Source organism: Stomoxys calcitrans, chromosome 1, assembly GCF_963082655.1.
Source record: "Stomoxys calcitrans chromosome 1, idStoCalc2.1, whole genome shotgun sequence".
Lineage (NCBI taxonomy): Eukaryota > Metazoa > Arthropoda > Insecta > Diptera > Muscidae > Stomoxys > Stomoxys calcitrans.
In genome coordinates, this window is record NC_081552.1 from 211,150,298 (window position 1) to 211,177,540 (window position 27,243).

General features: G+C 39.7%; 1 protein-coding gene across 1 annotated transcript in view; it reads left to right on the top strand.

Moving 5' to 3' along the window:
* Positions 1 to 22,081, top strand: part of LOC106085987 (uncharacterized) — a 50,695-nt gene extending 28,614 nt beyond the window's left edge. Inside the window, exons 6-10 of the mRNA XM_059368387.1 lie at positions 998 to 1,088; positions 13,559 to 13,642; positions 13,775 to 13,875; positions 21,465 to 21,802; positions 21,878 to 22,081. Coding sequence (XP_059224370.1) covers positions 998 to 1,088; positions 13,559 to 13,642; positions 13,775 to 13,875; positions 21,465 to 21,802; positions 21,878 to 21,995 — 732 coding nt within the window. The 3' untranslated portion in view covers positions 21,996 to 22,081. The remainder of the gene's footprint in view (positions 1 to 997; positions 1,089 to 13,558; positions 13,643 to 13,774; positions 13,876 to 21,464; positions 21,803 to 21,877) is intronic.
* Positions 22,082 to 27,243: the final 5,162 nt, after the last annotated feature.

Genomic DNA, 27,243 nt, shown 5'->3' on the forward strand with positions numbered 1-27,243 from the left:
TATTTCTCCAATACATCCGCCTACGCACTGGCGGATATAGGGAGACATTACTGCATTACAGGAAGTGCGATGGCTCGGAAAGGGCTCCACAACAACACTGAGGGGTGACGCCCTATTATTGGGTTGCCCAAAAAGTAATTGCGGATTTTTTAAAAGAAAGTAAATGCATTTTTAATATTGTAAAACTTAGAATGAACTTTAATCAAATATACTTTTTTACACTTTTCTTCTAAAGCAACCTAAAAGTAACAGCTGATAACTGACAGAAGAAAAAATGCAATTACAGAGTCACAAGCTGTGAAAAAATTTGTCAACGCCGACTATATAAAAAATCCGCAATTACTTTTTGGGCAACCCAATATATAGCTGCCAGTGATGAATTTGGCTGTAGATTTGTGGTTAGTCGGAGACTAAAACACCTTGTCTCCAGGTTTGCTCCTATGGTTGAGAGGCTAGCCACAATTCACATAAAAGCCAAATTCATCAACATCAGGCTTAGTTGTGCCCATGCGCCGACCGAAGACAAGACCAAGGATATTTTCTACGAGCGCCTAGAGAGAGAATGTGGCCGCTGTCGCGCCCATGATATTAAAATCGTTCTGGGGGAAGGAAGACATTTTTGATCCAACAGGCGGAAAGTTTAGCCTCCACGAGAAAACGTGCGATAATGGGTTGAGGCTAGTAGATTTCGCCGTGGCAAAAAACATGGAAGTCAGCAGCAATAGATTTCAACATAAAAATATTCTCAAAGCCACATGGCTGTCAAAACACAAACACGTTGTGATAGATGGAAGGCACTCATCCAGCGTGATAGATGTACGAACGATCCGTGGAGCGAATATAGATTCGGATCATTACCTTGTTATAGCAAAGGTTCGCACCCATTTGGCTAGGAAAGTACGATCTGACACTGCACGGAAGTTGGACATTGAAAGCTACAAACAAAACAGATGGCTGCGGCATACTCCACGCGACTGACCCAACTGCTTGATGAAAGCACATAATGCCCACTCGACGGAAACTGCCGCGAAAGAAAAGGAGAGAGGAGAAACGTCTCTTCCAAAGGAAGAAGAACGAAATGGAAAAACGTGAGTGTGAGCGAATCGAAATTTTCGGGAGCCAGAATGAAGTACGAATATTCTATCAATGAATTAAACATCAAACCGATGGCTTTGGTAGAGGCACATCTTCCTGCAGAGACATAGAAGGAAATCGGATACAGATAGTGTGCTGATGATAAGGAAGGAACACTTTTCCCGGCTGCTGGTATCCGCTGATGGTGGCTATGAGTATACCGTAGCAACTACACAGCAGTGAACCGACCGAAAAATAACAAGGCAGCAGGAGACGATGGGTTGCCCGCTGAACTATTTAACCGGAGGCGACACGCTGATTAGGCGTATGCATCTGCGTGATCTGGCTGGAACAACGAATACCCAACGATTGGAAGCCCAGCATACTCGTACTATGTCCCGTACATTAGAAAGGAGACAAGACGGTATGTGCCAACTATAGAGGAATAAGTCTCCTCTCCACTGCATACAAGATGCTCCCGAGCATACTGTGTGAGAGATCAATACCTAAAGTCAATGAGATAATTGGGCCTTTCAATGTGGCCTTAGACCTGGTATATCCACCATAGACCGGATATTCACACTACGCCAAAATCTGGAAAAGACCCAAGAAGGACAGATCAACTCGTACCATCTCTTCTTTGACAACAAAGCTGTTTTCGACAGCCCTACACGTTCAAAGGTATTTCAAGCCATCTCGGAGTTTGCTATCCCTGTAAAATTGAATTGTTGATACACGTTCCTCGTTATTAATAGGAAAGAATTTCTCCGAACCGTTGAATACCAAACCAGGTTTTAGACAAGGAGACAGCAAAGCGTGTGATATCTTTAATATTCTGCTGAAGGAGATTATATAAGATGCAAATGTGAAGAGATATGGCACACTTACCATTTAAGTAAAATGGCCATTACAGAAAATTTATATGTCTAGCCGAAAGTAGAATGGATGCCCAAGGGCCTCGATCTTCTGCGCTTTCTTCTCCAATTTCTGACACCCATTTTCGAGATGTCGCTCTCTACTTGGCCACTCCATCGGAGTTATGGTCTTCCAGTTTTGCGTTTTCTTTTATGCTCGCCTTCAAAAGACTTCTTTGCTGGAGCTTCTTCATCCATTCTGACAGCATGACCTAGTCAACGCAAACGTTGTATTTTGATACGTTTAACTATGCTATCGTCGTGGAGAATATAGGGGTCGTGGTTCATACGATCCCTATATTCTTCATTAACGCAAACTGGTCCATATATTTTATGAAGGATTTATCTCTCAAGCACTCCAAGTACTGCCTTATCGCAAGTACCCATGCTTCGAAGCCATATAACAGCACGGGCAGTATCAGTGTCTTGTATAATGTAATTTTTTGTCTGCCGAGAGGTGGCCTTGGTCCTCCTCTACTTGCTCAGTCCAAAATAGCATCTGTTAGCCAATATGATCCCTCGTTTTATTTCAAAATTGTTGTCGTTTGTTTCGGTTACGGCGGTGCCGAGGTAGATAAAGTTGCTAACAAAGTAAGCAATTACAAATAGCTACCTGACCTCCTTCTTATTTCCATTCAGTAATAGCCTCGCCCTCTCACTCTCTCCTACCGACCGTTTCGCTGGTCCACAGCGTTGCATGCGCGTTCATCGCGTACGCCCTTAACTCGGACTGCGTCGACCCGAAACGCTTCGGCTTAATCAAGTTTATTGACGGCAATTCTTCCTTCACCGCCAAATCGTCTGCCCTTTCACTCCCCCTTACTCCGTTATGGCCCGGCACCCAAACGATGCGCATTTTTCCATCCTCAGAGAAGGCGTTAATCTTCTTCTTACACTGCAAGACTGTTCGTGACCTTACCGTCCTGGTTGTTATTGCCCCAATGGCCTGTTAAATGTCCGTAAATATGTTCACACTCGAGGTCCTCGCGTTAGCACCACACCACCTCACTCATTCCGTGATCTCCGCCTGTAGGACCGTATTATGGTCAGGCAGTCTAAAACAGATCTCAGTCTCCGGAGTCTCAATCAAATATCGATAGTGTCATCGATATTTTGCCAGCTCTAATTGAGACTTCGTTAAGCTTTTTCTCCAGAGTCCAAAACCATGCAAATCGAAAGTTATAGCCCCTTGAAGGTTGATGAAGTGGAAAGTGGTCAACTTTGACATCCTATATCCCACTCTGTATTACGGTTATAGATCAACAACGTCATTTTCTTGAAAGCCTATGTCCTCCTCTACAACATTTTTTTACGGCTCAGATCAAACTGTACAAAGATTTGGACTTATTTCCAATTTTTTCGCCGTTTGGCTCACTGCGCGACGTAAAAATCTTTAAACGTGTCCAAATCTAATGCACAGTGGGAGAACATCGAAAAAAGCTAGTAAAAATATGGTGCGTGAAATCGGGTAGAGAAAATGAAATTTGGATTGGTTAGGGTGCTGGCGAGATCGAGGGGAAAATTTCAAGGCCTTAGGTTGTTAGGCGCCCCCTTTTGGCAGGCCCCTAAAGTTGGTATTAAAATCCCTACAAAAAAAGTCCGCTTGAGGTCTGCCATATCTTGCTTCGGGGATATTCGACTTTTATTTTTTTTTGTTTTGCAATTTTGATCGAGACCAGCTTCGTATCTTGTAATTTACGAAGGCATTTCTCACACGCCATTTTTTACTAGTTTTTTTTTTTTATTCTATCCCACTGTGCCGCGGTTGCCTTGACTAGGTCATTTTGTCAGAATGAATAAAAAGCTCTAGCGAAGAAGTCTTTTAAAGGCGATCACTGTGGTACACGCAAGCCGGAATGACCAAAAATCCCATGCCAGCCGGTTGTACGTACCGGATTGACCTGATGGAACCCCCATCGGCAGGGGCTGCCGCCTCAGTGTACGTGGTCGTCTTTTATCGTCATGGAAGAGTCACATCCCGAAGTGGCTTCTCCGCACGCTTCTGGTCCGTGGCGGGATTGAAAAGAACCGCGGACCCTGGTTCTGTTCGGTTTGCCAGAACCGCCTCCATTATGGCCTGTGTCGGTGAGGTGTAACCGGTGGACTGGATACATCCCAAAGTCCTGTCGTCATCGCCTTCTGCGTCCTTGCGTCGGACTATGTGACCCCCCACCCGAACTGACCAGTACGGCAATATACGCAACGGCATTATCCCAGCTCAAATATTGTCAGGACAGTGCCATCATTTCTGCAACTGCAACAGTCTCCGTGGCAAGATCGATGAGATTGTGAATTTTATGAGTCAGAAGTACATATTGGTTGCAGCGATCCAGGAGACATAGCTGACCAACACCTGCAGCTTGCATAATTGTCACGGATACAATGTGCTACGTAAGGATCGCTCAAGGAATGGAGGTGGGGGATTGGCCTTCGTGATACACCATTCCGTGCAATATAGACCCATCTCGCCTGCGCCTAGCGCTAGTAACCCCTACATGTAGTGCATGGGGATAGCAGTCGGGTCCGGTACTGCTCCACGTTTTGCACGGTGAATGACAATGCCGCCACTAGGACTACGAGGTGCAGAAAGCAGCTTGCCAGACATTTCCATTGCATCCCCTGATCTCCTGAATGACGTATCCTGGCAAACCGTTACCTCTTTGGGGTCAGACCACCTCCCCATAATTCTCACCATCGACCGACCACCCGATTTCATAACCTCCGAGCACCGGACGTTTATCAATCAGATGAAGGCCGATTGGGCTGGCTTCAGAAAGTATACCAATCGCCGCTTCAGTGAACTTCCACCCCCCTCGCTTTATACCAGCCGGTCGAACACCCCAAGTGCGGCCCAATTTCCCGGAACTCGCAGACAAGCGTGATGGGATTCGTTGTATGGACCCCATTAACCCCAGAATCAGCGAGCTGAATAAGGCAATAAACAGCGTAGTCAACGAGCATAAGCGAAATTTGTGGCTGGAACACTTGGAGCAATGTAACTTAGGCACCGGTTTAGGCAAGCTGTGGTCTACTGTTAAGTCACTCTCGAACCCCGGTAGACGGGATGACAGGACCTCAGTTACTTTTGGCGAAGTAACCGTGACCGATCCGAAGAGATGCGCTAGGTTGTTCAACCGTCAATTTATTGTTGTTGTTGTTATTGTAGCAGTGTGTTGTACACCGAGGCGGCAGCCCTTGCCGATGAAGGATTCCATCGGGTCAATCCGGTACGTACAACCGGCTGCCATGGGATTGTCAATTTATTGTGCATCCCGAGAGTGACAGGTCAAGGAGGAGAGCCATTCGCCGTATCCGCGGTCTCCGAGCCGATGGACAGCCTTCACAATTTACCGTAGGCGAAGTTACGAATGTCATCCATGGCGTCAAATCATCCAAGGCGTTGGGCCCCGCCGGAATCTCTACATTAATATTGAACAATCTGGATTTAGCTGGAGTTGAGTACCTTACTACTGTCCTCAACCTATCTTTGAACACTCTTATAGTTCCCGATGTCTGGAAAATGGGCAGAGTAATCCCGCTACTGAAGCCTTGTAGGGACCCGAGTTCGGGGGAGTCGTACAGACCGATCTCCCTTCTCTCACCAGTAGCAAAGACGCTTGAGGCATTACTCCTCCCGAGCCTAGAGCATCAACATGGATTTCGAAGACTGCATAGCACAACAACTGCTTTGCATGCCATGGCTTCAATCATTGCATGGCTTCAATCAGCCCAGGCCAAGTGATAGGACCTCGTGGCACTGGACCTATGGAAGGCATTCAACACGGTCGGCCATGCCAAACTATTTGAGGACATCGCCAACATGTCCCTCCAGCCAGACTTGAAACGCTGGGTCTGGAATTATCTGTGTGGGTGCCAGTCATTTTTGGAATTTAGGGATAGGAAGTCGAAGCACCGTAGAGTGAAAGAGGAAATTTCTCAAGGTGGGGTGTATCTCCGGCACTGTTTAACCTCTACCTGTCCTCCATTCCACCCCCTCCAGACGGCATAGAGATCGCATCATATGCAGACGATTGTACGATCTTGGCATCAGGCCCCCCACCCATTGTTGACATCTGCGATAGGTTGAACGTCTACCTCAGCGAACTTGCCTAATATGTCGCTGCAAGAAATCTGAAGATATCCGCCACCAAATTTTCAGCCACATTGTTCACCACAAATACGCGTGAGGTGAATACTGAGCTGACTGTGATGGTTGATGGAGAAATGATTCCGATCATTATGTGTCCCAAAATACTTGGCGTCACATTTGACAGCTCTTACACATTCTCCCCCCATGCCACAGCATATTTGCGATAAAGTCAAAAGTAGAAACAAGGTCCTCGAGTTACTTGCTGGCATCACTTGGGGTGCAGACAAAGAAACCTTGTTGACCACGTACAAAGCAATTGGCCGGTCTGTGGTAAGTTATGCAGCGCCAGTGTGGTCTCGTCAGCATGGTGAGACGCAGTGAAATAATATTAAGATTTGTCAGAATGCCGCCCTTTGAACTGCAACGGGCTGTCTCCTCAGTTCTCATGTGGACCACCTCCATCAGGAGACAAAGATCCTACCAGTGCGAAGGCATAACTACATGCTGTCTAAGCAATACCTTTTGGGCTGTTATCGCAGAGACCATCCAAATCATCATCTTGTGGATAGATATCCACCGCCCAGAAGCCTTAAGGTTGATTTGCATGACGTAGGGCGTGAGGTTCAGCGCTACAAGAGAGAACCTCTAGATCAAGGGGCATATCAAGCGTGGGTAGACAACATTCATGCAGCAGATGCAGTAAATAGCTACCGGTTGAATGAAGTCCTTGGAGTACGACCGCCTCCTATAGCGCCTGAGGAATTGCCCTGCCCCGGCAAACCAGAGTAGTTCTGGCTCATTTACGTTCAGGCAGATGCAGCCGCCTCAACTCCTACAGAGCAAGGATTGATGCCGACGTGCACGATGTATGTCCCGATTGTAACCAGGGACCGCACGTTACACGTCACCTGTTTAACTGCCCGGCCAGGACCACTCGACTCAGACACAGATCCCTGTGGACGCACCCCATCTTTGTCGCAGAGTTCCCGGCACTTGACACTCAACAGAATCAAGCAGACGAAAGATAGAACATAACAAACTGCAACAACAACAACAACCAACAATCCGATGGAAAGAACAAATGGAGAAAGACATTTCGAAACTTGTTGTCAAAGATTGGAGAAAGAAAGCAGTAGATTTATTCTGAGTTCTGCTAGTGGAAGAAATGTTTTGCCATAGCCAGTTAAAGTAAAGTGAGTAATGAGGCCACCGTAGAGCAGAGGTTAAGATGTCCGCCTATGACTCTGAAGGCCTGGGTTCGAATCCTGGCGAAAATATCAGGAAAAAAATTTCAGCGCTGGTTATCCCCCACTAATTCCGGCAACATTTGCATGGTAGTTTGATGTTCTCGGCAGGATTCAAATCCGAAAGTTCTTCTTCATAGATGGACATTTTCAACCATGAGCCTTAGTGGCACCTAATACCAAATAACAATGGGGCAACAGCAAAACGGTAAATACAAAAGCTTTGATCAACTGCAGATCAATATGGAGCTTTTGCCACCCTACGCTATATATGGTGTAACCGAAAAGTGGCAGATAGACTGATGCACAATAAACTGAAAAACCTACTACAATACTGGCGCAGTGTATGAAAGAAAAAAAAAATAACACAATAGCCCAATGACATCCACCATTGTAAACTCCAAAAATTATAAAAGACAAGGCCTGTTTAGAAAAAAAAAAACACAGACTCAATTAAATAGCAAATCTATAAAAGTAAAAGTACACCTTCGCTCATGTACTCGTATTGAACGTTACTCGTGGTCAGTGGAGCCTAAATAGCCCAATAATGTAACTCAGTAGCCTACTGAGCCATGATCGATGGAGCCACAATTAGCTATGGGAGTTTTGTGTCTATGCCAAATTGAGAGGGAGTATCCGAGTCGATGTCTTTGTGGCATATCATCGGAGGGTACAACACTAAATTATTGCGAAAAGAGCTTTTTGTCTTGGTAGGCACAAAGATTGCTGTTTTTTTCGGACAAGACAAAGTTGTTTTCCCTGCACTTTGTGGTTTGGCCACCAAAAAAACAACAAAAACAAACAGTAACATAATAATACCAACAAGTAAAAGCGTGCTAAGTTCGACCTGGTCAAATCTTGTATACCCTCCCAACATGGATCGCATTTGTCAAGTTCTTTGTCCGGCATAGTTTTATAGGCAAACAATGCATAATGCTATATCAGATTATGAACCTAATCGGGCCATAAGTGGCTTGGATGGAGACCATGAAGATGCTATTGTGTAAAATTTCAACCAAATCGGATAAAAATTACGCCCTCTAGAGGCTCAATAATTAAAATCGGGAGATCGGTTTATATGGGAGCTATATCAGGTTAAAGACCAATTCAGATCATATTTGGCACATGTGTTTAAGGTCATAGAAAAAGCGATTGAGCAAAATTTCAGCCAAATCGACGACCATAAAGATGCTATTGTGTAAAATTTTAACCAAATCGGGTAAAAATTACGCCCTCTAGAGGCTCAATAAGTAAAATCGGGAGATCGGTTTATATGGGAGCTATATCAGGTTAAAGACCAATCCCAATCATATTTGGCAAGTATGTTTAAGCTCATAAAAAATTTCACTTTGCAAAATTTCAACCAAATCGGATAAAAATCACGCCCTCTAGAGGCTCAATAATTAAAATCGGGAGATCGGTTTATATGGGAGCTATATCAGGTTAAAGACCAATTCAGATCATATTTGGCACATGTGTTTAAGGTCATAGAAAAAGTCATTGAGCAAAATTTGAGCCAAATCGGATACCATAAAGATGCTAGTGTGTAAAATTTTAATCAAATCGGGTAAAAATTGCGCCCTCTAGAGGCTCAAGAAATAAAATCGGGAGATCGGTTTATATGGGAGCTATATCAAGTTAAAGACCAATTCAGATCATATTTGGCACATGTGTTTAAGGTCATAGAAAAAATCATTGAGCAAAATTTCAGCCAAATCGGAAAGTATAAAAATGCTATTGTGTAAAATTTCAACTAAATCGGATAAAAATTGCGCCCTCTAGAGGCTCAAGAAATAAAATCGGGAGATCGGTTTATATGGGAGCTATATAAGGTTAAAGACCAATTCAGATCATATTTGGCACATGTGTTTAAGGTCATAGAAAAAGTCATTGAGCAAAATTTCAACCAAATCGGATAAAAGTTGCGCCCTCTAGAGGCTCAAGAATAAAATCGGGAGATCGGTTTATATGGGAGCTATATCAGGTTAAAGACCAATTCAGATCATATTTGGCACGTATGTTTAAGCTCATAAAAAATGTCACTTTGCAAAATTTCAGCCAAATCGGGTAAAAATTACGCCCTCTAGGAGCTCAATAAGTAAAATCGGGAGATCGGTTTATATGGGAGCTATATAACTTAAAGACCAATTCAGATCATATTTGGCACGTATGTTTAAGGTCATAGAGAAAGTCACTGTGCAAAATTTCAGCCAAATCGTGTAAGAATAACGCCCTCTAGAAGCTCAAGAAATAAATTCGGGAGATCGGTTAACATGGGACCTATATCAGATATTAGACCAATTCGGACCATACTTAGCACATCTATTAAATGTCCTATAAAACGTCATAGTATTAAATTCCATGGCTGGATCCACTTAAAATGTCATGGCGATCAAGAATATGTATATATTAGGGCGGGTTGATTTGTATGGATGGAAAAAAAAAATAAGAATCGGTAAGCAAAAACATTCCGTATCGACTCAAAAACCGCTGAACCGATTTTCTTGAAATTTTCACAGATGGTGCATTATGGACCCGTGGTAAAAATATGGTACTAAATTTTTTGATATCTAAAGGGGGGCGGACCCTCCCCTTTACCCTAGTGTTCAGAAATGCCAGATCTCGGAGATGGGTGGTGCGATTTAAGCGCAATTTTGTTTGCTCTCTTTTAGTAACCTAAACATAAAAATTTGATATCCAAATTTCAGATGGGGTACCTAGGGGGGCCGCCCCACCCCCAAAACCTACCAAATATATATACTGACAGATCAAGACAATATGGGACTTAAATGAAAGGTATATTTGAGAGTAGAAAACGTGTCTGATATCCAATTGTGGGACCAAGTGTTTGGGGGACCACCCCAACCCCCACAACACCACCCAAATCGGCCAAATTTACCGACCATGACAATATGGGACTCAAATGAAAGGTCTGTGTAAATAAAAAACGAATCTGATACTCAAATGTGGGACCAAGTTTCTGGGGGTCCCCTCCCTTCACCAAAACACCCCAAACATGGCTTATTTACTGACCATTGGCAATATGGGACTTAAATAAAAGGTATTTGGGTGTAGAATACGAATCTGATATCCAAATGTGGGACCAAGTGTTTGGGGGCCGCCCCTACCCAAAAACACCCTCCAAAAAGGAAAAATGTACGACCATAGCAATACGGGCCTCAAATGAAAGGTATTTGAGAGTATTTTCTGAGCATTGTAATATTGGGCACAAATAAGAGGCATTTTAGAGTACAACACGAATCTGGTATATATTTTCAGGACCAAGTCACTGAGTGGCCGCCCGCCCCATCCCCCAAAACACGCCTCAAACCGAACATGTTTGCCGACTATGGAAATATGGAGCTTAAATTAAAGGTATTTAAATGTAGACAACATTCGAGACCAACTGTCGAGGGGACGTCCCACCCCCATATTGCTAACTATAGAAATATGGGGCTTAAATGAAAGGTATTTGAAAGTAGACCACGAATCTTATATCAACATTTGGGACCAACTGTCTAGGGAACGTCCCACTTCCATAGCAACCCCCAAATAGGACGTATTTGCTCTCCATGACAATTTGGGTCTTAAAGAGAGTGGAGCTCGATATTGATTGTTTTTAGGGCCCATTCCCCAAACCAGACATATTTTCTGACTTTTGCATTAGGGAGTTGGGAATTTAAATAAACAGTATTTAAGATTAGAAAACGAATTTGATATCGAATTTCGAGGCCAATGGCAAAATTTGGTTCAAATAAATGATATTTGAGAGTAGAGCACGATGCTGATATATTTTCAGAGCTAAGTGCTTGGAGGATCACCCCAAACACCCCTAAATTTGATATATTTACCGACCATGTCAATGTGGGGCTGAAATGAAAGGTATTGGGAAATAGAGCACGAAATTGATACCACTTTCGGAACAAATTTTCTGGGGGTCTGTGTGCATAATTCACAAAATCGGTTTAGATTTAGATATAGCTCCCATATATATCTTTCATCCGATGTGATATTTTTAGGCTCTTTTAGCTATAATTTTCGTCCGATCTTTACAACATTTTGCACAAGACGTTCTATTTAATGGTCCAATATGTGTGCATAGTTTTATCAAAATCGGTTCAGTTTTAGATATAGCTCCCATATATAACTTTCATCAGATATGAAAGTTTTAGGCTCCAGTGGCCATAATTTTCGTCCGATCTTTACAAAATTTTGCACAAGACGTTCTATTTAATGGTCCAACATGTGTGCATAGTTTTATCAAAATCGGTTCAGTTTTAGATATAGCTCCCATATATATCTTTCATCCGATATGACATCTTTAGGCTTTACTAGGTCTTTGTATGGCCGCCTAATTTTATACCCTCCACCATAGGAGGGGGGTATACTAATTTCGTCATTCTGTTTGTAACTACTCGAAATATTCGTCTGAGACCCCATAAAGTATATATATTCTTGATCGTCGTGACATTTTATGTCGATCTAGCCATGTCCTTCCATCCGTCCGCCTGTCCGTCCGTCCGTCCGTCCGTCCGTCCGTCCGACCGTCTGTCGAAAGCACGATAACTTCCGAAGGAGTAAAGCAAGCCTCTTGAAATTTTCCACAAAATGGGCCATATCGATCCATGTTTTGATATAGCTGCCATATAAACCGATCTTGGGTCTTGACTTCTTGAGCCTCTAGAGTGCGCAATTCTTATCCGATTGGAATGAAATTTTGCACGACGTATTTTGTTATGATATCCAACAACTTTGCTAAGTATGGTTCAAATCGGTCCATAACCTGATATAGCTGTCATATAAACCGATCTTGGGTCTTGACTTCTTGAGCCTCTAGAGTGCGCAATTCTTATCCGATTGGAATGAAATTTTGCACGAAGTATTTTGTTATGATATCCAACAACTGTACCAAGTATGGTTCAAATCGGTTCATAATCTGATATAGCTGTCATATAAACAGATATGGGGATTTGACTTCTTGAGCTTTTAGAGGGCGCCATTCTTATCCGATTTGGCTGAAATTTAGCATGACGTATTTTATTCTTACTTTCAACAACTGTGTCAAATAAGGTTCAAATCGGTTCATAACCTGATATAGCTGTCATATAAACCGATCTGGGATGTTGACTTCTTGAGCCTGTAGAGGTCTCAATTATTATCCGATTTGAGTGAAATTTTGTACGACAGATCCTCTGATGACCATCAACATACGTATTTATTATGGTCTGAATCGGTCTATAGCCCTATACAGCTCCCATATAAATCGATCTCTCTATTTTACTTCTTATTCGAATTGGCTGACATTTTACACAGGTCTCCAACATTTAATTTAATTGTGGCCCAAACCGGACCATATCTTGATATCGCTCTAATAGCAGAGCAAATCTTTTCTTATATCCTGTTTTTCCTAAGAAGAGATGCCGGGAAAAGAACTAGACAAATGCGATCAATGGTGGAGGGTATATAAGGTTCGGCCCGGCCGAACTTAGCACGCTTTTACTTGTTATGTCTGTCTATATGTCAGTCCGTCTCTAGGCCTGTCTGTCCGCCTGTCCTTCTATATATCCGTATCCGTCCATCTGTATGTCTAAAGACTTTTCATCGGGACAGGTTTTCAGCGATGGTTATCACATCATTAATGTTGTATTTCTGTTCGTCCGTCCATCTACATGCCAGTCTATTCATCTATCTGTCTTTCCATTTATATGTCTTTCTGTCTGACTGTCAGCCAGCCTGTCCTTCCGTCCGCCTGTATGCGTGTCCGTCCATCTGTATGTCCGCGTATCTCTATGCCTGTCTGTCCACCTGTCCTTCTATATGTCCGTCCATCTGTGTGTCCGTTCATCTCTATGCCTTACTGTCCGCCTGTCCATGTTTATGTGCGTCAGTCTGTGTGTCCGTCCATCTCTAAGCCTGTCTATCCGCACTGTCCGTCCATCCCTATGTCCTTTCGTCAGAATATTTTTTTTAACATGAGAAAAACAGAATAGGATTTTTTTTTAGAAAAGCAATTTTTTGAAATTTCTTTGTTAAACGCTGCGGTTTCCAAACACTGTGCGCCCCACAAATTTCATGCAATTTCAATCATATGAGTTACAAAGTACTTGTTGTCTATCCTACTATTGCAGCATATAGTCGATGGGTTACCACTCCAAACTTCAGTTGTAACTGCAACAACAACAACAACAACATCCATTAAAAGCTTTTTTGAAAATTCAAACCATTTTGGCCAACAGCATTGCAAATGCGTTCAAAGTCTACGAGATACCATTGGGGCAAACAGTTGAATATTTCAAGTCTAACAGCACAGAAGCCAAAAAGTGAGCAAATATCCATAATTGGCGAAAAATAATTTTAATCTAATTATCAAAATAAAAATTTTAAGGTGTGTCTAAATAATTGAAAAAAAAAACACAAATTTATCTAAAAATAAATTAAAAATTTTTGTAAAGGTTTAACCAACCTCACAGCCGTGATGTTTTCTTTACGTTTGCTTGCAACCATTTGCCTATCGTTGATTTCGGCCTATTTCGTCTATGGCGTTCAAGTTCAGGTAAGTGAAGATCTATAGACACAGAGCAGGTTTCTCTTACGTGTAGTTCAGATTGTTGCAAAATATTTTTGACATTTAATTCCTTGTTGGCCAGCAATCATTTCCTGGTTTAGCACCAGTGGGCGCTGATCTCAAAATGTCGAATTGTAAAAATTTTAAGCTGAGTTTTGCAGAAACCTATCATTTTGGAACAACTTGATAGCCATAATTGCATTTATTTATTGTTTTTACTGCATTTACATTCTCTTTTGACCCATAAATTATTCAGTTTTTGGCGCAGTTCAATTCGTTATCGTGTCGTGTTTTCATGTCTTGCCATGGCTTTTTAAACAATCGATTTAGTTTTTTTACATTCAATTGCCCTCAGTTAAACGTTAATTTTTGTTCAAACAATTTGAAATTTGTGCGTCTAGACAATGTTCGGAACCGGTTGCATTTTGTTACAGTTTCGACTTAGGCACAATGGACATGGTATTGTATCTGAAAATGTAGGCGCATACATAGGTGCATTCAATTGCTGAATATTAGAGCGTAATAACAAATGTGGCGAAAAAAAATGGTTTTCAAAAAATAATTCAGTAATTGAAATTTCTTTTTTAAAATCCTAATTTTAATCGGAAAGAAAAATAGCTGGTCCGATGCTCTTTGCTACTCCCTAACATTGCTTTTTGAAAATAGAGAGTTGTTTTAAAATGACCAAGTCATTTAGGGCAATGGGCCCATTTCAGATCCACACTAATTGGGCAAAATTCGAACTCTACTACCAGAAACCTTTTTTTTTTTTATTCGATCGCCCTTCGTTTTTTCTTCGGTTGGGTGCTTGCCAGAATTTTGTCCTAAATTCGGATATCAAGGATGAACAAGAATGATCACGAATGATGAAGAGATCGTTTTATATGGGGGCGGTTATATCTCGATTCGAATCGCACTTAGCACAGCTATTGGAAGTCATAATAGAACACTACTTACAAAATTTTAGCCAAATCGGATAAAAATTGTGTCATAATAGAACACTACTTGCAAAATTTTAGCCAAATCGGATAAAAATTTTGGATTCCAGTGGCTCAAGAAGTCAAATCGGGAGATCGGTCTATATGGGAGCTATATCAGGTTATAGACCGATTTGGACCGTACTTGGCTCCGTTATTGAGGGTCATAAAAAAACACTATCTGCAAAAATTTCAGCCAAATCTGACAAAAAGTGCGGCTTCCAAGGGGTTAAGGAAGTCAAATCGGGAGATCGGTTTATATGGGAGCTATATCAGTTTATAGACCGATTTGGACCGTACTTGGCTCCGTTATTGGGGGTCATAATAGAACACTATCTGCAAAATTTCACCCAAATCGGACAGACATTGGGGCTTCCAGAGGTTCAAGAAGTCAAATCGAGAGATCGGTCTATTTGGGAGCTATATCAGGTTATAGACCGATTTGGACAGTACTTGGCTCCGTTATTGGGGGTCATAAAAAACACTATCTGCAAAATTTCAGCCAAATCTGACAAAAAGTGCGGCTTCCAGGGGCTCAGGAAGTCAAATCGGGAGATCGGTTTATATGGGAGCTATATCAGTTTATAGACCGATTTGGACCGTACTTGGCTCCGTTATTGGGGGTCATAATAGAACACTATCTGCAAAATTTCACCCAAATCGGACAAACATTGGGGCTTCCAGAGGTTCAAGAAGTCAAATCGAGAGATCGGTCTATTTGGGAGCTATATCAGGTTATAGACCGATTTGGACCGTATTTGGCTCTGTTGTTGGAAGTTATAATAGAACACAACATGTAAAATTTGAGCCAAATCGGATGAAAATTGTAGCTTCCAGGGGCTCAAGAAGTCAAATCGAGAGATCGGTCTATATGGGAGCTATATCAGTTTATAGACCGATTTGGACCATACATGGCACAGTTGTTGGAAGTCATAATAGAATACAACATGTAAAATTTCAGCCAAATCTGAAAAAAATTGCGGCTTATAGGGGCTCAGGAAGTCAAATCGGGAGATCGGTTTATATGGAAGCTATATCAGTTTATAGACCGATTTGGACCGTACTTGGCTCCGTTGTTGGGGGGTCATAACAAAACACTATCTGCAAAATTTCACCCAAATCGGACAAACATTGGGGCTTCCAGGGGTTCAAGAAGTCTAAATCGGGAGATCGGATTATATGGGAGCTATATCAGTTTATAGACCGATTTGGACCGTACATGGCACAGTTGTTGGAAGTCATAATAGAATACAACATGTAAAATTTGAGCCAAATCGGATGAAAATTGTGGCTTCCAGGGGTTCAAGAAGTCAAATCGAGAGATCGGTCTATATGGGAGCTATATCAGTTTATAGACCGATTTGGACCGTACATGGCACAGTTGTTGGAAGTCATAATAGAATACAACATGTAAAATTTCAGCCAAATCGGACAAAAATTGCGGCTTCCATCTGTATGTCCGTTCATCTCTATGCCTTACTATCCGCCTGTCCATGTTTATGTGCGTCAGTCTGTGTGACCGTCCATCTCTAAGCCTGTCTATCCGCACTGTCCGTCCATCTCTGTCCTTCGTCAGAATATTTTTCTTGTAACATGAGAAAAACAGAATAGGATTTTTTTTTTTTAGAAAAGTATTTTTTTGAAATTTCTTAGTTCAACGCTGCAGTTTCCAAACACTGTGCGCCCCACAAATTTCATGCAATTTCAATCATATGAGTTACAAAGTACTTGTTGTCTATCCTACTATTGCAGCATATAGTCGATGGGTTACCACTCCAAACTTCAGTTGTAACTGCAGCAGCAACAACAACAACAACATCCATTAAAAGCTTTTTGAAAATTCAAACCATTTTGGCCAACAGCATTGCAAAATTTCAGCCAAATCGGACAAAAATTGCGGCTTGTAAGGGCCCATGAAGTCAAATCGTCACATCGGTTTATATAGGAGCTACTAGCTGGCCCGGGCCCGCTCCGCTGTTTTGGAGAAGGGGTGATGCCCTTTATACATGGTCCCACATTTGGATATCAAATTCGTATTCTACTCCCAAATACCTTGATTTGAGCGCCATATTGCGATGGTCATTAAAAAATTGCTGTTTGTGGGGTATTTTGGAAAAGGGGTAGGCCCCCTAGAAAATTGGTCCCGAAAGTGGGTATCAATTCTTGCTCTACCCCCCAATACCTTTCATTTAGGCTCCACATTGACATGGTCGGTAAATATGATTTAGGGATGTTTTGGGTATTGGGGTGGTCCCCCAAACACTAAGCCCGAAAAATATATCAGCCACATGCTCTATTCTCATATATCATTTATTTGAATCCCATATTGCCATTGGCCTCAATTTTCGATATCAAATTCGCTTTATAATCTCATTTAAACTCCTTATTGCAAAAGTCAGCAAATATGTCCGGTTTGGGGTATTGGCCCTAAAAACTATGAATATTTAGTTCCACTCTCTTTAAGACCCAAAATGTCTTGGTGAGCAAATACGTCCTATTTTGAGGTTGTTATGGTGGTGGGACGTCCACTAGACAGTTGGCCTCTAATGTTGATATCAGATACGTGGTCTACTCCCAACTACCTTTAATTTGAGTCCCATATTTCCATAGTCGGCAAACATGACAGGCTTGGGGGGTGTTTTGTTGGATGGGCAGCCACTCGGTAAGTTGGCCTTGAAAATATTTATCGGATTCGTGTTCCACTCTAAAAACCCTCTTATTTGAGCCTCATAATGCAAAAGTCAGCAAATACTTACTATTTGGGTGGTGTTGTGGGGGTGGCGTGGCCCCATAGACAAAAATGGAAATGCGAACGGCGTGCCGCAGTGCGACACCTCTTTGAAGAGAAGTTTTACATGGCATAGTACCCCACAAATGTTGCCAGCATTAGGAGGGGAAAACCACCGCTTAAATTTTTTTTCTGATGGTCTCGTCAAGATTCGAACCCAAGCGTTCAGAGTCATAGGCGGACATGCTAACCTCTGCGCTACGGTGGCCTCCATAGACACTTTTCCCGAATATTGATATCAGTTTCGTGCTTTACTCCCAAAGACCTTTCATTTGAGCCCCATATTGCTATGGTCGTACATTTGTCCCCTTTGGGGGATGTTTTTAGGGAAAGGCGGCCCTCCAAATACTTGGTCCGATATTTGGATATTAGATGCTAATTCTACACTCAAATACCTTTTATTTAAGCCCCATATTCCCATGGTCAGTAAATAAGTCCAGTTTGGGGGTGTTTTGGGGTAGGGGTGGACCCCCAGTAACGTGGTCCCACATTTAGATATCAGATTCGTATTCTACTCGCAAATACCTTTTATTTGAGTCCCATATTGCCGTGGTCGATAAATATGTCCGATTTTGGGGTGTTTTGGGGGTTGGGGTGGTCCCCCTAGCACTTGGTCCAAAAATTGGATATCAGATACGTTTTCTTATCCTAAATACCTTTCATTTGAATCCCATATTATCGTGGTTGGTCTAAATATATGTTTGGTAGCTTTAAGGGTGTTGTGGCCCCCCTAGGTACCCCATCCGAAATTTGGATACCAAATTTTTTATTTTTAGGGTACTATATGAGAGCACGCAAAATTTCGCTTAAATCACACCGCCTATCTCCGAGATCTGGCGTTTCTGAAAATAAGGGTTAGGGGGAGGGTCCGCCCCCCCCTTCAGATATCAAACAAGTTATAGTCCGATTTGGGGCTCAAGAAGCAAAATCGGGAGATCGGTTTGTATGGGAGCTGTATAGATCGATTCTGACCATATTGCACACGTATGTTGAAGGCCATGGGAGGAGCCGTTGTGCCAAATCGGATGAGAATTACGCTCTCTAGAGGCTCAAGAAGTCAAGACCCAAGATCGGTTTATATGGCAGCTATATCAGGTTATGGACCGATTCGGACCATACATCGCACAGTTGTTGGAAGTGATATCAAAACACTATGTGCAACATTTCATTCAAATCGGATAAGAATTAAAATTCATCGTTGATTTCAATATTGAGAACAATTGGTGGAATTTTTTGTGTTTCAATAAAATACATATTTTATTGATCGATAGATACAGTCTAATATCTGTTAACCGTACACAAATATGTCTTTGCAATTTTCATAAAAATTTCAAGCCTTTTAATTTATTTTTCCAACATGGTGGTATTTTCTATAGTCAACATTTTTACAAAACAATGTTGGAAATCATGCATATCCACAACGTTGCACATCAAGGCTATAAAATAAACTTCCATATTAACTGAAAATTTAAGGCAATAAAATAAAAACAAGTTCCAGTTTTGTAAAGGAAACTCACAGCAAAGTGACCCAACAGAATTTTGGTTACCCACCACCATGGATTCCGCTAAAAATGTACCCTTATTATGTGAGTTTGTATTGGAATTATTTTGGTCTCAAGAAGTCATATGGGTACCATACTGACCGTTTCGGATAAAACTTGGCATGGCTCTTGTAAGTCATAAGGTAGGATTTTGAGCCAAATTTCAGCCAAATCAGCTGAAAATTTCCGATAGAAATGAAATTTTGACAAAATTTCCCATAGAAATGAAATTTTGACAAAATTTCCCATAGAAATGAAATTTTGACAAAATTTCCCATAGAAATGAAATTTTGACAAAATTTCCCATAGAAATGAAATTTTGACAAAAATTCCCATAGAAATGAAATTTTGACAAAATTTCCCATAGAAATGACATTATGACAAAATTTAATATGGAAATGAAATTTTGACAAAATTTCCCATAAAAATGAAATTTTGACAAAATTTCCCATAGAAATGAAATTTTGACAAAATTTCCCATGGAAATAAAATTTGACAAAATTTCCCATGGAAATGAAATTTTGACAAAATTTCCTATAGAAATGAAATTTTGACAAAAATTCCCATAGAAATGAAATTTTGACAACATTTCCCATAGAAATGAAATTTTGACAAAATTTCCCATAGAAATTAAATTTTAACAAAATTTCCTATAGAAATGAAATTTTGACATAATTTCCCATAGAAAAGAAATTTTGACAAATTTTTCATAGAAAGGAAATTTTGACAAAATTTCCCATGGAAATGAAATTTTGACAAAATTTCCTAAAGAAATGAAATTTTGACAAAAATTCCCATAGAAATGAAATTTTGACAACATTTCCCATAGAAATGAAATTTTGAAAAAATTTCCCATAGAAATTAAATTTTGACAAAATTTCCTATAGAAATGAAATTTTGACATAATTTCCCATAGAAAAGAAATTTTGACAAATTTTTCATAGAAAGGAAATTTTGACAAAATTTCCCACAAAAAAGAAATTTTGACAAAAATTTCCATAGAAATGAAATTTTGACAAAATTTTCCATAGAAATGAAATTTTGACAAAATTTCCCATAGAAATGAAATTTTGACAAAATTTCCCATAGACATGAAATTTTGACAAAATTTCCCATAGAGAGGAAGTATTAAGAAAATTTCCTTAGAAATGAAATTTTGATAAAAATTCCTATAGACATGAAATTTTGATAAAATTTCTATAGACATGAAATTTTGATAAAATTTCTATAGACATGAAATTTTGATAAAATTTCTATAGACATGAAATTTTGATAAAATTTCTATAGACATGAAATTTTGACAAAATTTCCCATGGAAATGAAATTTTGATAAAAATTTCCCATAGAAAGGAAATTTTAAGAAATTTTTCTATAGAAATGAAATTTTGACAAAATTTCCAATAGAAATTTCCCATCGAAACCAAATTTTGACAAAATTTCCTATAGAAATGAAATTTTGACAAAATTTCCTGTAGAAATGAAGTTTTGACATAATTTCCCATTGTAATGAAATTTTCACAAAGTTTCCCACAGAAATGAAATTTTGACACAATTTCTTATAGGAATGAAATTTTGACAAAATATCCCATAGAAATGAGACTTTGACAAAATTTCCCATAGAAATAAAATGTTGACTAAATTTCCCATAGAAATGAAATTTTAAAAAATTTTAATTCTATTTTTTTTTATTTTAAAAATTTTAGTTTTCTGTTTATATTTAGAAATCCCAATACTCGATCTCCCATAGTTTAGGGGAAGCATTTCCAGCAAAAACATTATTTTTGTGGGTCACCAAACGAAGGTTTAAAAGCCAATTTAAATTTGACAGTTTAAAAGGCTCATCATCATTTTTCATTCACTAATTTTAGCACTTTAATGTGCTTTAATAGCTTTTTAAAAATAGATTCGTGTTCATGGTGTCGGTTTACATGTACGATGTATGCAATAACTTGCATTCCTGCATCATTACCATTTGGACCTTTCCAAAAAAGAGCGATAGTTCGTTGATTTGTTTGCCAATTGGTTGGTTACAAATCTAAATATGAAACAAACAACAAAAACTAAATCATGCAAAAAAAACCACAACCAACCACATCGTCGAAAACTAATATGCCATGGCAAGAAAAAATTACTTGGTTTGGTTAATTGATATGTTTAAATTAGAAACCTTTAAGGTTTCCAAATAGGATAAGTCAAAAACTAGAAAATGTATAAATTTACCAACTAATAAATAAATAAATTTACCAACAATTTTTTTTTTTTAATTTCCAGACCTTTGGACATCTCTTCCATCCACCAGCCGGTGAGGAACACCACCACAAAGAGGAAAAACAGGATTTAAATAAAATTCCCGGAGTGCCAGGAGTTGACTATCCCGTCTATCATGAGGTTCCCCATACCTCATTCTCTTGTGCCCATGTCCCGGCAGTGCCTGGCATGTATGCCAATCTCGAGACTGGTTGTCAGGCCTATCATGTCTGCCATGACGGACGCGAAGGTCATCAGGGTGCTTCCTTCCTATGCACAAATGGCACCATATTTAATCAAAAGGAGTTCGCCTGTGACTGGTGGTACAATGTCAAGTGTGAGGAAGCAGCCAACTATTATCAGTGAGTTGGAAGGACATTAGGCTGAGGGCAAAAGTAGCCTAACTATGATTTGCCTTATTTTTTCACTTTTTTTAGTTTAAATGCCGATCCTGAACATAATCCCTACACACCCAAAAAGAAATTAATTGAAGAGGAACATTTGGCCCCCCTCGATCCTCATGGTCATGGTAATGGATTTTTAATACACGCCTAAGTGTAGCGGCCACCTTATAGAAGATTCCAAGATGAAACAGCTTAAACTGTTTTTTTGTTGACTTTTGGCATGAAATCATTGTAGAAATATCTCATTAAATCATTCATTTATGCATCTACCTTTTTTTGTAAATAGTTTCAAATAAATCCTTGTTTTGTGTAGAGTATTTAAAATGTTGCTGTACTTTTTATAGAAACTTTTCATAAAATGTGTTAGTATTAAAGAAAATGTTATCAAAATTTTGAATTTATACGAATTTTTGTCAAAATTTCATTTTCATGAAAATTTTTTTCAAAATTTCATCTATAGGAAATTTTGTCAAAATTTCATTTTCATGAAAAATTTTGTCAAAATTTCATTTCTATAGGAAATTTTGTCAAAATTTCATTTCTATAGGAAATTTTGTCAAAATTTCATTTCTATAGGAAATTTTGTCAAAATTTCATTTCTATAGGAAATTTTGTCAAAATTTCATTTCTATGGGAAATTTTGTCAAAATTTCATTTCTATGGGAAATTTTGTCAAAATTTCATTTCTATGGGAAATTTTGTCAAAATTTCATTTCTATGGGAAATTTTGTCAAAATTTCATTTCTATAGGAAAGTTTCTCAAAATTCCCTTTCTATGGGAAATTTTATCAAAATTTAATTTCTATGGGAAATTTTATTAAAAATTTAATTTCTATGGGAAATTTTGTCAAAAATTCATTTCTATAGGAAATTTTGTCAAAATTTCATTTCTATAGGAAATTTTGTCAAAATTTCATTTCTTAGGAAATTTTGTCAAAATTTCATTTCTATAGGAAATTTTGTCAAAATTTCATTTCTATAGGAAATTTTGTCAAAATTTCATTTCTATAGGAAATTTTGTAAAAATTTCATTTCTATGGGAAATTTTGTCAAAATTTCATTTCTATGGGAATTTTTGTCAAAATTTCATTTCTTAGGAAATTTTGTCAATATTTCATTTCTATAGGAAATTTTGTCAAAATTTCATTTCTATAGGAAATTTTGTCAAAATTTCATTTCTATAGGAAATTTTGTAAAAATTTCATTTCTATGGGAAATTTTGTCAAAATTTCATTTCTATAGGAAATTTTGTCAAAATTTCATTTCTATGGGAATTTTTGTCAAAATTTCATTTCTATAGGAAATTTTGTCAAAATTTCATTTCTATAGGAAATTTTGTCAAAATTTCATTTCTATGGGAAATTTTGTCAAAATTTCATTTCTATGGGAAATTTTGTCAAATTTTCATTTCTATGAGAAATTTTGTCAAAATTTCATTTCTATGGGAAATTTTGTCAAAATTTCATTTCTATGGGAAATTTTGTCAAAATTTAATTTCTATGGGAAATTTTGTCAAAATTTCATTTCTATAGGTAATTTTGTCAAAATTTCATTTCTATAGGAAATTTTGTCAAAATTTCATTTCTATAGGAAATTTTGTCAAAATTTCATTTCTATGTGAAATTTTGTCAAAATTTCATTTCTATGAGAAATTTTGTCAAAATTTAATTTCTATAGGAAATTTTGTCAAAATTTCATTTCTATGGGAAATTTTGTTAAAATTTCATTTCTATGGGAAATTTTGTCAAAATTTAGTTTCTATGGGAAATTTTGTCAAAATTTCATTTCTATAGGAAATTTTGTCAAAATTTCATTTCTATGGGAAATTTTGTCAAAATTTCATTTCTATGGGAAATTTTGTCAAAATTTCATTTCTATGGGAAATTTTGTCAAAATTTCATTTCTATGGGAAATTTTGTCAAAATTTAATTTCTATGGGAAATTTTGTCAAAATTTCATTTCTATAGGAAATTTTGTCAAAATTTCATTTCTATGTGAAATTTTGTCAAAATTTCATTTCTATGAGAAATTTTGTCAAAATTTCATTTCTATGGGAAATTTTGTCAAAATTTCATTTCTATGGGAAATTTTGTCAAAATTTAATTTCTATGGGAAATTTTGTCAAAATTTCATTTCTATAGGTAATTTTGTCAAAATTTCATTTCTATAGGAAATTTTGTCAAAATTTCATTTCTATGTGAAATTTTGTCAAAATTTCATTTCTATGAGAAATTTTGTCAAAATTTAATTTCTATAGGAAATTTTGTCAAAATTTCATTTCTATAGGAAATTTTGTCAAAATTTCATTTCTATGGGAAATTTTGTCAAAATTTCATTTCTATGGGAAATTTTGTAAAAATTTCATTTCTATAGGAAATTTTATCAAAATTTCATTTCTATGGGAAATTTTGTCACCATAGACCGGCCAATAGCTTTGTACGTGGTCAACAAGGTTTCTTTGTCAGCACTCCAAGTGCTGCCGGCAGGTGACTTGGAGACCTTGTTTCTACTTATGACCTCGCAAATTGCTGTGGCATGTGGGGAAAATGTGTAAGAGCTGTCAAATGTGACGCCAAGTATTTTGGGACGGAATCATTTCTCCATCGACCATCACTTTCCGCTCAGTAATTACCCCACGCGCATTTATAGTGATCAATGTGGCTGAAGATTCGGTGGCAGATTTCTTCAAATCTCTTGCAGCGAAATACGAGGCAAGTTCGTTGAGAAAGGCTTTCAACCATCACAGAAGACATCAATGGCTGGGGGGCTTGATGGCATGATCGTACAATCGTCCGCATATAATACGATCTCTATGCCGTCTGAGGTTGGTGGAATGGAGAATAGGTAGAGGTTAAACAGTGCCTGTTTCACTCTACTGTGCTTCGACTTCCAATTCCCAAATTCCATAAATAACTGACGGCCACGCAGATAATTCGCGACCCAGCGTTTCAGGCCTGGCTGAAGAAATGTATTGGAGAAGTCCTCAAACATTTTAGCATGTGCCACGAGGACCTTCCTATCACATGGCCTGAGCCGATTGAAGCCACGGCAAAAGTGTGCGGTGATGGCATGCAAAGCAGTTGATGTGAAATACAGTCTTCGAAATCCATGCTGATGCCCGGCGAATGGAAATTCTCCAACGAGGCTCGGTAGGAGTCTTGCCTCAAGCGTCTTGGCTACTGGTGAGAATAGGGAGATCGGCCTGTATGACTCCTTCATACTCGGATTATTTCCAGGCTACAGTAGCGTGATCTCTCTGCCATCTTTCGGACATCAGGAACTATAAGAGTCTTCAAAGACAGGTTAAGGCCAGTTGAAAGGTATTCTACTCCGGGTAGATCCAGAGTCTTCAGCATTAATGTAGAGATTCCGTCGGGGACCAACGCCTTGGATTTTTTGGTGCCATGGATGAAATTCGTTACTTCGCCCACGGTAAATTGTGATAGTTGTCCATCGGCTCAGAGACCATGTATACGACGAATGGCTATCCTCCTAACTCTGGCACTCTCGGGATACACAATAAATTGACTGTTAAACAACCTAGCGCATCTCTTCGGATCAGTCACAGTTACGTCGCCAAAAGGGACTGAGGTCCTGTCATCCCATCTACCGTGGTTCGAGAGTGACTCAACAGTGGACCACTTGCTCCCCAGTGTTTCAGCTCGTTTCGTTCGTTTACTACCATGTTTCTTTCCAGGTTCAGCTCACTGATTCTGGGTTTAGGGGGGTCCGTGCAACGAATCTCTCGTCTGCGAATACCGCTGCCTGCGCCGGGAAATTGGGCCGAACACTGGGTATTTAGTCGGCTGGTATAAAGTGATGTCTCGGAATATGCTCTCGGCCACTAGCACATCCGAGGGCGGTGGCAGTGCACTGAAGCGGCGATTGGTATACTCTCTGAAGCCAGCCCAATCGGCCTTCTTCTGATTGATAAACGTCCGGCGCTCAGAGGTTATGAAGTCGGGTGGTCGGTCGATGGTGAGAATCATGGGGAGATGGTCTGACCCTAAAGAGATGGCGGCTTGCCAGGATACGTCATTCAGGAGATCAGGGGATGCAATGGAAATGTCTGGCGAGCTGCTTTCTGCACCTCGTAGTCCTAGTGGCGGCATTGTCATTCACCGTGCAAAACGTGGAGCAGTACCGGACACGACTGCTATCCCCATACACTATATATAGGGGTTACTAGCGCTAGGCGCAGGCGAGATGGGTCTATATTGCACGGAATGGTGTATCACGAAGGCCAATCCCGCACCTCCATTCCTAGAGCGATCCTTACGTAGCACATTGTATCCGTGACAATTATGCAAGCTGCAGGTGTTGGTAAGCTTTGTCTCCTGGATCGCTGCGACCAATATATTGCTTCCGACTCATGAAATCCACAATCTCATCGATCTTGCCACGAGGACCGTTGCAGTTTAGTTGCAAAAATTATACATTTCCCGGCACTGGCTTGGCAATATTTGGCCTGGGATGCTGCCGTTGCGTATATCGCCGTATGGGAGAGGTCGGTGGGGTCACATGGTCCGGCGGCGAGGACGCAGAAGGCGACGACGATGACGAAGCTTGTGACCCACTGCTGGCTGTGTTCGCACAGCATCTTGCAACATATCCAGTATGACTATACTCTCGCAGTGAAGTGGGGCCAGAGCAAGATCGAAAATGTACCCATTCTTTGCACCGGTTACACATCACCGACACCGACCAATGATGGAGGCGATTTTGGGACGCATGTGGCCACAAAGGACGCATGTGGCCACATCTGTTTACTTAAGCACGCATAAGTGCTTCGCGTGGTATCAAGGCAGATTTAATAAGGTGGTCTCATGCAAATGTCGCATATTATCTGCGAGGTTCGCGTGAGACACGTATACACACACGCACAAAAAATTTATTTTTGTATGTTGGCAAAACATCGATCAGCTTGATGAAAAGATGGCAGAATGCACCATATGATTTGTGGTTGTTGTACAAATGAGACCACCTTTAATTGTTTCACCATAGCGTAGTATGTAGCTCTAGCTTTAAGGTGGAGTTACATATTATGCGCGCGCATCAAAAACGCATTAAAAATTTAAACACTTAAAACACTACTTCACGTATGAAGTGCTCGTTGCTTTTGGGGAATTTGTTTGCAGGGTTGCTTTTTAATACGTGCGCATAGTATATAACTCCATCTTTAAGGTTAGGTCTATTATCCTTTGTCGTGCCGGTTAAAACTATATTTTACACCAAAAATTTTATTAATTTTGCTTTTTTAGCAACTGTTGCTCCATTTTGCTTAGAAATTTTTAACTTTTCCTAAATATAGCGTAATTTTTCTTGAAAATTTCGTCTCCGTTATTGGCAGATGTTTGCCATACGCAACAGCCAAAGTACTATATGCATTACACTTTCCA